At 36.7% G+C, this 12911-nt stretch overlaps 1 protein-coding gene across 2 annotated transcripts in view; it reads left to right on the top strand.

Moving 5' to 3' along the window:
- LOC119781036 (ankyrin repeat and BTB/POZ domain-containing protein BTBD11-A) overlaps positions 1–12911 on the top strand; it is a 246226-nt gene that overhangs the window by 167196 nt on the left and 66119 nt on the right. For both annotated transcript variants that reach the window (XM_038281356.1, XM_038281355.1), the window contains exon 2: positions 5457–5606. In XM_038281356.1, the coding sequence (XP_038137284.1) occupies positions 5457–5606 (150 nt within the window). The remainder of the gene's footprint in view (positions 1–5456; positions 5607–12911) is intronic.

The raw sequence follows: 12911 nt of genomic DNA, 5'->3' as shown, positions 1-12911 counted from the left end.
CAGGATTCTCCATCATGAACGTAATCAAACATAAATATCGATCCAGGCTCAAAATGAGCACCTTGATATGTGCTTGAGGATGGCTTAATCGCCAATCAAACCCAATTAAAGCTGTGCTGGTCAGCCTAAAGCCCACTTCTCCTATTTAGCCATAAAAAAAGAAAGAAAAAAATTTGCCAGTTCAGTTGTTTTATAAATACCAAACTAAAAGATTGTCTTGACAATTTAGACAATTTAGATTTTAAAATGGAAAAACGTTCTGTTTTTTCTATTTTTTTTATTTAAAATTTCAATATAGAACATGGATGCATAAACACCAAATCTTATTTCAGTGTTAAATGCTGTTTAAAGTAACAGATTATAATTCAGAATGTCTCCGGGCCTTTACTGGTTGCTGATTTTTTTCATTCGGACCCCGCTGATTTTTAATTGGTTACCGCTATTAAAGAAATGATTCAGGTTTGCTAGAGCAGGAATGTACCTAAATTTACATATCAAGGCCTGCATTTGGAGAAGGAGATTTTCTCACTGATGGGAAAACCACATTTGAAAGAGAGAAACCTGTTTCCTGTTGAGAATTACATTAATAGAATGTCATTTCCAAATTAGGTGGTGCAAAGACTTTCATGCTAACAATCAAAAGCTGCTAAATAAGATTAGCTTTATAGTTAGGCTGACAAGGACAGAGAAGAAAAAGGAAAGGATGAAGAAGAAAACTATAGACTGCAGCAGAGAGATTTTCATTTATTAAATACGTGATACTGCTGTCCTATGTACCTGTTGACTGGTGTGATCCTATCCAGAGGCGTAGCCAGAAAATTTTTATAAGGGTGGCCAGGCAATAACCAAAGTACACTGAGGGGGGGTCGAAAGCGGATAGGCGATATACTGCGATATATTGTTCCAACAGGAAATTAACTAGCAAAACATCCATAATTTCTAAATAAAGACTAACTATACTTTCCGAAAGCCTTTGCTAGCAAATAGATGCATATATTTAAACTTCCATGCTTCCTAGAAAAAAGGTATGGTGGATAAAATTCTTTCGGGTGTAAGTTCTGGGGCGAACATCTTTTCCATTGTCATTACTTACGTACTTTTATCAATAATTATTCTGCATAAAATTGAAATTTACAAGTACTAAAGCATACATACTGCTGCTTTGCTACATAAAGCAAATTTCTCCACTGTGAGATCAATAAAGTCATAAATTGATAATTTAATAAGTTTTTATTATATACGATGCAACCAAAGACTCCTTAATGACTTGCATTTTCTCTTTTTTATATATATAGATGGATGGATGGATGGATGGATGGATGGATGGATGGATGGATGGATGGATGGATGGATGGATGGATGGATGGATGGATGGATGGATGGATAAAACACAAAATCTAGCTCTGAAAAGAGCCTGAATACTGTACTTATCTTTAATGTTAGAATATATATCGATGTGCATAATTAACCAGTGCTTTTGTTTTTAAGTAACTGTTAATATATGAAAAATTTAAATGTTTTGAATATTCCACTTGAGAGTATTACTGATGCCACAATCTGTATCAGAGGGAAGAAAATGGTAGGGGTGGCCAATGATTGGCTAAGGGTGGCCATGGTCACCCCTGGCCCCCCATCTAGCTCAGTCCCTGATCCTATCTGAAGTTTATCATATTATTTCTTAAAGAAACTATAAATATCTAAAAGTAAAAGTGTTCTCTAAGTAGTTAGATTATTTGTTATTTGCTTTCTAAATTAGAGTATTAAAAAGCTTAAAATGTCACATATCCTCTTTTTGTCACTGCATTGTTGAATTAAGCTGTCTAAAATGTAAGATTTAATAAGTAGATGCTATAAAATGATACTTGGCTAACATTTTCAGGATGAACCTATTTTTTTCTGTCATTTATTATGGTATCAAAAGCTTTGCAGTTCTGTCAGCTTAAAGCTCTGTTGATGCCAAAGGCTTAAGTCGAGCTAGCCTATCTTAAATACATTTTTATTTTATTTTTTTAAACAGTCAAGGTTATTTAATACAACAGTACTGTAGCTCTAACTGCTAATTTGTTGTAGCTGGATAGATATGTTTGAAATATCCTGGGTAACATCTTATTCCCTTAAATAATAAAGTAAATAAAGAGGAATATTTTGTTTTTGGTTTGTATGTCTAATTATAATTAAGCTTGTAAGTCATTAAATCTTCTCATAAGCAGTTTTCTGACTTACAACTGCAGTAAGGTTAAGTTAGGTCATTTGAAGATCCAGATTCCATTTTGGAGAGTCGTGGGGCTTGACATTAATGTAAGACACTCACCAAATAATTAGTGCAATATTCTTTCTAATACATATGGAATAAAAGACAGATTTTTCCTCAAATAACTTTGCACTCATGTTTTAAAAATAACTGGCTAAAGAAGTTGATCAAGTTGACATAATCTTAAAACTTTAAGCAGCACTGTAAGGCATGAGGACAGTTTTACCAGCTTTGATTTAGGCTGTTTATTCATTTTACATGAGAAACACAGCTGGGACTCTTTCTCCAGTGTTTTATTTCCACACGGAAAGTCGTGGTGTGTATTCTTGCACAGCTCAATATCCTCTACATTATTTATGATGACTTGCATGAGCGGCAGTCCACTGTTGAAATCACTACAGGGATTCCTTTACGCCTCGTGGAGCTCCGAATTGGTCTTGTCCCGATGACCCAGTCTCTATTTTCATTTAGCCGACAGCAGCTTCCCAAATAAAAAAGAACGATTCTCCGTGTTTATAAAGGATTAGACAATTTCTCAAGTAGATGTAAACATTTTACTGAGCTCATCCTGTTCCCTCAAAGGTCAAACACTGAATATAACTCTGTCTTATTTTCTGTCATTTTCTGATGTCATTTTCATCAGCCTTCCCATTTCCATCCACCGTCCTCCATTTTTCTTCATCTCCAAGGAGCCAGGCTGGCTTTTTTTCTCACCTCTGATGTTTATTACACAAACATCACCCAGGATCAAATATTCCTCCTTTTTTTTTTTCTATCAGAAGCAGCCAAATGTTAGTGAGAGATAACATGTAACAGGAATTGGAGGTGGGGAAAAGAGATAGCTGTGGACTTGTTTATATGTCTTGATCTGTCTGAAAAATTCAACAAACGTCTCTGCTGCACCCCGTGGGTACTTTAAAAGCATAGCTATTTGAAGTGATAGAACAAAAAGAAGTAGAAATAGATCAAATCTGGATGGCAGTAATGATCCGAGGCCGCGATTACAGGAAACATTGGAAAACAGGTCAAAGTTCAATCCACGTAGTTGAGAGAACTCCAGGAGGAAATGACATGAATGTGAATTTTAAATTATTTTAGAATCCTGTGGACATTAAGAGATTTCTCCAGTGCATTGAGATAAAGGTGGACGGATAACTGATTTTCTGTTTGCCTGGTGGTGTTTTGAAGTCAGAACCTTAACTTCAACCTTCTTCCTCTTGACATATAAAAAAACAAACTGCAGTAGGGGATCAGCTCAGTATGTTGTATATCTTAGTTTAAAAGAGGTTGAACTTCCTCATGTTCATCTCTGTTAATAGACTGATCTTCCATTTTAACATGAAGACAATCTTTCACTTCTAAATAAGGTGTTGCTCATAGCACCAATTAGCTTTAGATCCCTTTACATATAAATAATCATCATTCTTTGCTGCAAATCAGAGCCATGCATATAACACGTTCATTTATTTGAACCGAGGCAAATATTTTGCCGACTTCAACAACTGATAATCTAAATTAATATTCTATATTTTAGCCATAGTCTGTTAGGAAATAAGATTATATGCTCAGAATATCTAGAAAAACAAAAATCCGGAAACATTACATAAACCTGAAATGATAACCAGGCATGTTAGAACGCTAACATTTCTAGTCTGCTAGAAAACTTTAAGATATCTAGATTACTGGTCATAGATTTATAAAATCTGTCCTGCATTGCATCTACTTTACTGTTTAGATGCAAATAATATTTTAGTGTTTGCCAACTTTTAAGCCAATCCAGCTCTGTATAAACCTTTGTTTCAAAAAAACTAAGTGGCCAATTGGAAATAAATATCTTAAAAAGTTCAGATAATGGCCTTTTTTCTCACTGTAGTTGAAATGCATCTTTAATAACATCTAATAATTAGTTTTTTCCTATTAAGAGGATATAGTGCAGTCATTTCAATACTATTTAGATTATGTTTATATATATATATATATATATATATATATATATATATATATATATATATATATATATATATATATATATATATATATATATATATATATATATATATATATCTTTCTGAAATAGATCTATTCTTCAGAATGTGGAAATGCCGACTGAGACTTTCTGTTTCTTTCACATATATTTCGCAAGGAACTTATTTTCAGGCACACCCAAATAGCTGCTGTAAAAAGAATTATTGGAAGCTCTAAATAAAGTCAAACTACCCGGAAAGGCTGTGGGAAGAAGGAGTGGGACTCTGATCAGGGAATACTGGTATTCTTGGGCTGGACCCTGTGGGAAGAAAATTTTGTAGGAGGAATTTGAGGCTGGAAATCCTGCTTTGAATTCAAGGAAAACTCCAGCTCACAGGCTTTCTGTCCGACTGTATGGGGTTTCGTTTTGTTTTTTCTTAATTCTGGCATCAAATATAGACAAATAGACCAAGTTCCCCCATGTTTTAATTACTGTTTGTTGAGAAACAGATTATCCTCCTGCATTGAGTCATTAGGATTAGCCCTTAGTGTGGTGTTGCTTTCCATTCTCCTGTAGCAAAAAAAACTCAATATCCAATCTGTCACAAGCTATTCTCTGCAGCTAAACAGGGCCTGGCTGCAATAATGGCCCCCTAAATGGATTAATTCTTGTCCACAAACATAATCTGCTGCTGCTGCTGCTGCAAAAAAGAATACATCTGGGATCACAACAAGTTGTTATGAAAAAAACCCACCAAGGTCACCTTTTGAGTTTATGCTGTAGAAATAAAAAGCAAACCTCAGAGCCTGGTTTGTTCACTTAGACTTCAGGTAATTAAGTAAAAACAAGGCTTGCAACATAAGCTCTCATTCAACTTCACAGAGAATCTATCTCAAATACAATTAGATCAAATAAGTTTAATCTGGGTTTTGCTGAGAATAATAATAATAAAAAAGCTTTTTTCACTCTGCTGGGTGCTTTTAACCAAAAAAAATTAGATGCACTTCCCGCTTTTAAACCTACACTTTATGTTTAATCTGAGAAATAAATGTTTACCCTAAAATGTAGCTTGTTGAGGAAATAAATGTGGATCTCTTAATCCCAGCTCTGTTTTTCGATATTTAGCTAACACTGTTGACCTGCATTCCTGCTGCTTCTCTGCAGTTTGCATACCCCTGCTATTTGGTGATACCTTTGCTTCTTGATAACCCATGGCCTCCCTCTCTGTGCTTCTTCCAGGTGTGCTGAGCCTGCCAGATAGTTTGAACCTGCACCGAGACCAGCAGCGCTCCGGGAGAGGCAGCGAAGGTCATGGATACACCCAAGCTGAGCTACGCACGCTCGAACAATCGCTGCTGGCCACCCGTGTGGGCAGCATCGCAGAGCTGAGTGAGTGTGTTTGTTTATTCATTTTACACCAGAGACACTGCATTGGAAAAGATGAATGAGTCAGTATATTTCCTGCAGCAGACAGCAGTCTGACTTATAATAGCTTGGAAAATTCCCCTAAGGAGGTCGAGTTTAGCATCAACCACTGTTAAGTGACTTCCTAACAAAATAAAAACTTTACGATTAGTTTACTATTAAGGATTATACACTATTACTTGAAAAGTAGCAGCTCGGTAGGTAATGGAACATGAATTTATCTAAAGTTGTATCTGTACTGACAGCTGTGTGTAGAAGCATTCAGACAATAACTCACATCAGAAAAGCTTTGTCCTTGTAAATGTTATAACTTGAAAGCCAGATGTATTGTCGCGAGATTTGTGAATTCGCAAACTCCCAAAAATACATCTTGCCAGAAACCAGCAGTTGCATTATCCTGATACAGAAATGTTCAGACCAATGAAATGCAGAAGCGGAAGGCTGAAGCAAAACAGACGATTTTAGCTGGAACATCCTTTATTTCATTATGAAAAACAAGCAAAAGGATGAAATGTGCCTTTGTGGATGGAAAAGATAATAGTTGTGAAATAAGTCAAGAATGTGATAGGTCACAGCTGTCACTGCTGCTGCGATTGGCTAAAAGCTCAACATTGAAGGCATGTTTGAATTCATTTATCCAATCAGCTAGAAGAGTCGTAGTGAACATCCTTTATGGCAACTTGCTTGCTTACCAGAAGAATACTGCGTAGAATTCAATATGAACCACACGGTTTATGCCAGGTTAAAGGTACACTATGCAACCGGTGTTGATTTTCCAGCGAGGCTCCCCCCAGAGGGCGAAAGTAAAAGTGCACTGTCGTAAATCTTCTCAGCTGTTCTCCTGGTTTCTCCGTCAAGCCAGGCGCGGTTGTTTTGAGCTTAGCAGCGAATGACTAATGCTGCGTTCACATTGGACGTAGCTGGCGCGACAGAAGCAGCGAGTTTACATGCAAAGTCAATGGTTGACGCGCGTCAAGGCGCAACAAAAGGTCCAGCGGCGCGTTTTGAGCAGCAGGCGCAGCACGTCTGAGCAGCTGAAGCAGCGCATCGGGCGCGTTTAACGCAGGGAGAGAGACACAGCGCTGATGATCACTCCTCTTAAACAGTTTATTGACGCCTAAATTAACTTAAAATGCAGAAATCTGCCGGCAGAATATGCAGTTTGGATTATTTTGATGAAAAACACCTACCAGCTGCCGTGGTGAACCGCTGCTGATGAAGGGATCCATACTGTCGGCGCATCCCTGGTATGTGGGGGTCTGAGCGGCTCCGACAGAAAAAATATTGAAGGCAGGATAATAATCTGAATGAACTGACTGCACTGATTACATTTTCAGGTGTATTTTCTCACTTAAACACATATTAAAACTACTTTATTCCCACTGATCACAGCAAATATAGCTGCAAGGCAGAGAAAGGTTAGTGAAGCTCCGCCCAACGCGCGTCAGACACACTTTTGCACCGCGTAGCCAGAGTAGCAAAGCTGCTTCAGCCACGCGTCAGAACTAACTGGTACAAGCAGCAAAAATGAAGCAGCAGACATGCTTTTGCTGCGTGAACGTAGCATTACTGCACAAAGATCGCCTTTAATCTCAGAATTCTGAGATTAAAGTCAGAATTCTGAGATTAAAGTCAGAATTCTGACTTTTTTCCCATACTAAACTGATATAAAATTAAAAAATCAGTTAACTTTTTTTCCAGTGGCCCTAATCCTCTTCCGTACCTTCTCCACTTATTCCCTCAGGGTCTTTTTGTGGGGCTGGTGCCTATCTCCAGCAGTCTATGGGCGAGATGAAGGGTACACTCTGAACATTTCGCCGGTCTGTTGTACGGCAACACAGAGACACACAAAGACATACAACACACACACAATCAAACACTCACACCTAAGGACAATTTAGAGAAGCCAATTAACCTAACAGTCATGTTTTTAGAGTGAGAGGAAGCTGGGGTAGCCAGAGAGAACCCACACATGCACAGGGAGAACATGGAAACTCCACGCATAAAGATCCTGGGCGGAAATCGAACCCAGAACCTTGCTCCATGGCAACAGTGCTATAAACTGCACCACCTTAAGAAGACAAAATGTGTTTAATAAGTAATTCAACAGTTGTTTTTTCAAATTGCTTTAAAGTTGTTTTCCATTTTTCTGACTTGAATGTCATCTCCTTAGATGTAATCAGGAAATAGTTTTGTTCAGAAATGCAAAATTTAGAATGATGAAAAAAACACGTTTCAAATGCCCTGAAGTTTTATCACAAGTGGCTTATTTTCACAGTAGAATAAAAAGCAGAATGAATGAAATGTAAGGTTGTTATGGAGGTGGACTCTGCGAACCTGCCATTTGCTGTGCAACATGCAGACAAATGCAACATTTAAAGAGATGTTTTAATGTTGTTTTTCTTTTTGTTCCTGAAATGTAAGAGGAATTTATTTCTTAAAAAAGGAAAAGCTGACAATGAGTCTGTAGTGACTTTGAGAACCCAGCCGTCTTAACAGCAGACCTTTGTAATACAGCTTCTTAGCGCCTTTGTGTTATTCTCTTGTTCTGGATCACAGAAAGCTCAATCCTTCAGTATTTCTCTTTTTTTTTATGCATTTGGTCTTTAATGTTATAAAATGAATAAAAATATGTAAGAAAACCTAGTCTGGATAAGATTTTACAAACTATCCCAGGTCATAAGGTTAGGCAGATATCACTATCAGAGGAATGAACGCTCCTGCTCCCTGTTGGCTGTCTCTGTGGTCAGAGACCGACCCGGTACTGCTCTGCTCATCCATCTCCCCCACACCTCCCACTTCCCTCTGATACTTTGGAGCCAGGAACCTTTGTGTTACAGCTGTTGTGACACCTGTTTATGATTCACGTTCTGGGAGCCCATTAAATCCAAGGTCGTCGCCTCAGAGGCTTTCAACCTCCACTTGAAGCTGGAAGGCTTTTTCTCCCTCACACCTTTACTTTACTTGTAATTCAAACCAGGCTGTCCCCCACAGACTTGTGGACAATTCCTGGTCAACTATCTTTGCAGTTTGCTTCAACGCTAAAGCTCTCTGTAGAGACATACATCATTGTACCTCAGCTGGAGTAAGAATCAGTGTCCCGTTTTTGACCTGTGAGCAGTCTGTGAGCAAAAGGTGTCATTTATCAGGGGGAAAAAAGTACTTTGCTCCAAAAGTCTTGACTCATCTTTTAGTTCTTTAGATTTTGCCTGCAAAGACTCAGGCTCTTTTTCTAATCTTCAGACCTCCTGATGTTTTTTATTTATTTATGTTATTTTATGTTGCTGCATTTAACTAATTCTGTACGACACCCTATCTCCAAAACATAGAAGGAATTATACAAACTTAAAAACCATGTTCTCTGCAGCCTGTTTCAGAGAGATAATTAGTTTGGGCTTCATTACGGTAGATTAGATCAGGGATCAGGTATTAATGATTTAAGACTTGTTGCTCTCAGTAGCTATTAAGCCAACTATATAATGTTTGAGGGGTTTTTATGGGTATTTTTTTATTCCGCTGCTCCTTAACGTTATGAATGCATTTCTCCCTCTTTATAATATCATTATCTGTAGAGACTTTTTTGGCTGTTGCAGCCTTTTGTCTTTCTATGTCCCTTAACTATATTTTTGGGCTGAGTTTAGTTATCCTCTGACAGCTGATGCTTGACAACTGATTTTCGATTAACTGTTTTTTTTTATGTAGAATAATAAAGGTTGAAATTAATACAACTAATTGAGCAAATATCTAATTAAGACAAAACTTTGAGGAAAATTGCTTAAAACATGTTTAACATGTCCAACTTATTAAACTAAATCATTTTATTTAGTTCCTTAGAGTAATTATTAGTAGTAGTAGCAGTTTATATTAAACTACATTTGAATAATAAATACATCACTGATGATATATTTTTTTTATTTATACAACTTATTTATGAGGCACAAGTTATATTCATTCCCTAAAGATCTCCAAAAAGAAGTCTTAGTTTTTGGGCTTATATTAAGATTTCTGATCAATGTCATTTTAACATGATTCAAGGGATTAAGGATGATTCAGAAGTTTTGAGTTGACATGTCCAAATGAAATGAAAATATTAACCAGACAGTTGGCTAAATGGATTTGACCACTTTAAAGTTACAAATTCTAATCTTTTGTCTTCTCATCGAAATCCTTAGGTTCATTTTTGCTTTAATGTTGCTGAGCAGTGGCAGTTTTGATATGGGACAGGTGGGCGACTGTCAAACACTCCATTTTATTATTATTTATTTCAATACTTCAAAAGTTTTCCGTTGCTTTTATATTTTTCCAGTCAACTGGGACTTTGCACTGTTACTGGACTGCATTTAGACTTTAATCTGCATTAAAAAAAAACTGTTTTCATAAACTGTTTTTGCAAAAAAGTTGCCAAAGTCCCGAAAAAAACTCTGAAAGACCTTCAACTGGTCTGGAAACTATTTAGATTAAGATACCTTTCAAGAATTGCCAGAGAGTTTGAATGAAGAATGAAGTAAATTCATGGTTAAAAGACCAATTACCAAAATCTATGGTATGATTAAAGCAGCTCAGTTCCCCACTACTGTCAGAGGTAATTTTTTTTAAACCATGTTTTACGTGCCACAATTTTAGAAGCTGTGAATGTTCCGAAATAAATCTGACATTCATTAGTTTAGCAGGACTCCAGCAGCCGATCATCAGCTGTTCCTAAGCAACAGTAATCATTAACATGTACAAACTCATAATGTCCAGCAGTCACTCAAAAGGCAATTCCATTCAAATACAATTTCAGGTTAGATTCTGCAGATTATGAGAAACAGATTTACTAAACCATATTTAATATTATTATCTATTTATGTTAATCATAAATCAAATTCAGATTTGGAAAGAAATATGTCCTATGAAATGTGATCTGTACTGAAAATTAATAGCGCTAAGATATTTCAGGTGCAAATATGCAGAAAGCAAATAAAGGCTACGATAAAATGCATGTTTTATCACAATATTTAAAGTGAGTATTCCCCAGAAGCACCATCTCTAGGATTTCCTTACCTTCAGCCACAGCCAGAGTTAAACATTTGCATAATGCAGCAAACTCTAACTGCTTGCTTCTGGGTTAAGTGGATTTGAGTGGATTCTGTGGCATGATTTCCTCCTTATGTTGCTTTTTTGTGAACAGATTGATCTTCAGTTAACGAATCACTGAATAACACAAGTGTGCATCCTCTTAGCAAGTGTACATTAGGACTGCATGGAGAGTCCTGCTTTCAACATGTTCCCCCATCTGCCTCTGCAAAGGCGAGGGAAAATGTACCGAAGCTGATGCTTCAGTGGTTAAACTGCGTCAGTATCCATGGACCCTGAAGTATTCGAATATAGGGGCAGCAAACTGTAAGGGCTGTTTGTTTATTCTGTATTTGATCTGCCTCTGTAATAATATATTTAATGATTCTGAGTTCAGGATGTGGTCTTTTATGATAATTGGGCAGATATTTATCATCTCCTACTTTTCATATTTACCATTTATATTTTTTCAGTTCTAATTTTGCCATACATTGCAGTAAATATAAAGAAATCCCTTGCTAGACAAGAAATTATTTCAGTTTATTCACCGTGATAATTCTTCAAAGATGGCTAGATTTTCTTACATTAAAAAACAAATATTAATTTAGGTGTTCAAAATATTACGAGGAAACATTAAATGTACCAAAAAAAAGGTTTAAATGCAGCTCATCTGCACTCGATGTACTCACCCATTGTAAAATATAACTACTGAAAATACCTGGATGCCCAAAAAACAAAAAGTACGGCAGATTTTAACCACATTGGTCACAGTGGCATCGCTGCAGGAGTTTGCCCTACAATCAGAGGGTTGTCGGTTCAAGTCCCGGCTCTGGCTTTCACCTGCATTGCCTACTGATTGTTGTCAGAGGGCCCGGATGCAAGTCTCCTAACTTGACCAAAGCACTAAATAAGTACATGCCCTTTACCCGTTTACAGTGGTTACATGGTTTGTCTGTTTGCTTTTCAGTCTGTTTCAAAAATAGCTAAAAAATAATATTAATAATAATAAAGTTATGGACAAATTTTGCTGAAATTTTTAGAGAAGTTGTGTAACGTGATGATCCGGATCACCATCTGGAACCAGGATTTTTTTAATGAATACACAAACAAAAAAACTGTATTACAGTGCTAAAACATAAAAAAAAACTTGACTGGATTAGAGGGTCTTTAAAAAAGGAACAATGCGTAAAAACTTTATTGCAAAATTTATGACTGAAATGATTCTCATTTGTCACCCAGTAAAAAGGGAACAGTTGATTCTCCGTCAACAACATCTTAGTCAAGTATTTCAGTATTTCGGGTACGCTGCAAAAGTTCTTCAGCAGTATGTACAGTAGACCATGTCTGCTTCCTGAGCCAATCACATGAGAATTCTCCAGGGTTGCCAAAACAGAGCGCAGCATTGGGTATTTCATGTAGGCAAAGAGAATCCTGCAAAAAGCCAGTGAGAGTAGCAAAGCAGACAGTATTTGCACAACAACTTAAAGGGGCTGAATGGTCTCATCTGTCTTGACTTTGCAACCTGCAAAACATTATAAAACGGGGTGGGATGCCACGTATTTTAGTGTTATGATATTATAATAATTGAACTTTATTGATCTCACATTGGAGAAATTTACCTCTGCATTTAACCTATCGTCGTGGGCTGCCATTCTGCGGCGCCTGGGGAGCAGTGGGGGCTAAGGGTCTTGCTCAGGGACCCCGAGTGTCAGTCTGTGGGAGTTGAACTCAGAACCTTCAGGGAACAGGCTTAATGCCGTAACAACTAAGCCACCAATGTTCCCATTTTAAAAAAAAAAAGGTTACATTATTACTTTTTGTTCCTTCAATATTTCAGGACATAGGATATTAAATCAGACAAATTAAAAAACAATTTCTAATTCAGAGCTGTGGGCTTCATGAAAAATATATGTTTAAAACCGGATTAAAAGTCACTACTTCCATTCCTTTTAATCAAAAATCAAGTTTATTTATTTATTTTGGAAAATATCTAACATATTTATTGAAAAGAAACCTTTGATTTACCAGAAAACACAACAAAATTAATAAAAACTGATAAGAAATAGGAACAGTAATGACTTAGAAGGTATATAGAGTTAAAGTAAGCTGAAGGTGTCATGTTTCAGCTATTTTACAATAAAAAATGTGTGTGCATGCTCAGATAAACTGCAGTGATACATAATTTATTCCTGGTATGGACTTCCTGAACCATCA

Source organism: Cyprinodon tularosa, unplaced genomic scaffold (assembly GCF_016077235.1).
Source record: "Cyprinodon tularosa strain WSP-4 unplaced genomic scaffold, ASM1607723v1 ctg17, whole genome shotgun sequence".
Lineage (NCBI taxonomy): Eukaryota > Metazoa > Chordata > Actinopteri > Cyprinodontiformes > Cyprinodontidae > Cyprinodon > Cyprinodon tularosa.
Note: the sequence above shows the minus strand (reverse complement) of the source record. Positions and strands in the feature narration are given on the sequence as shown.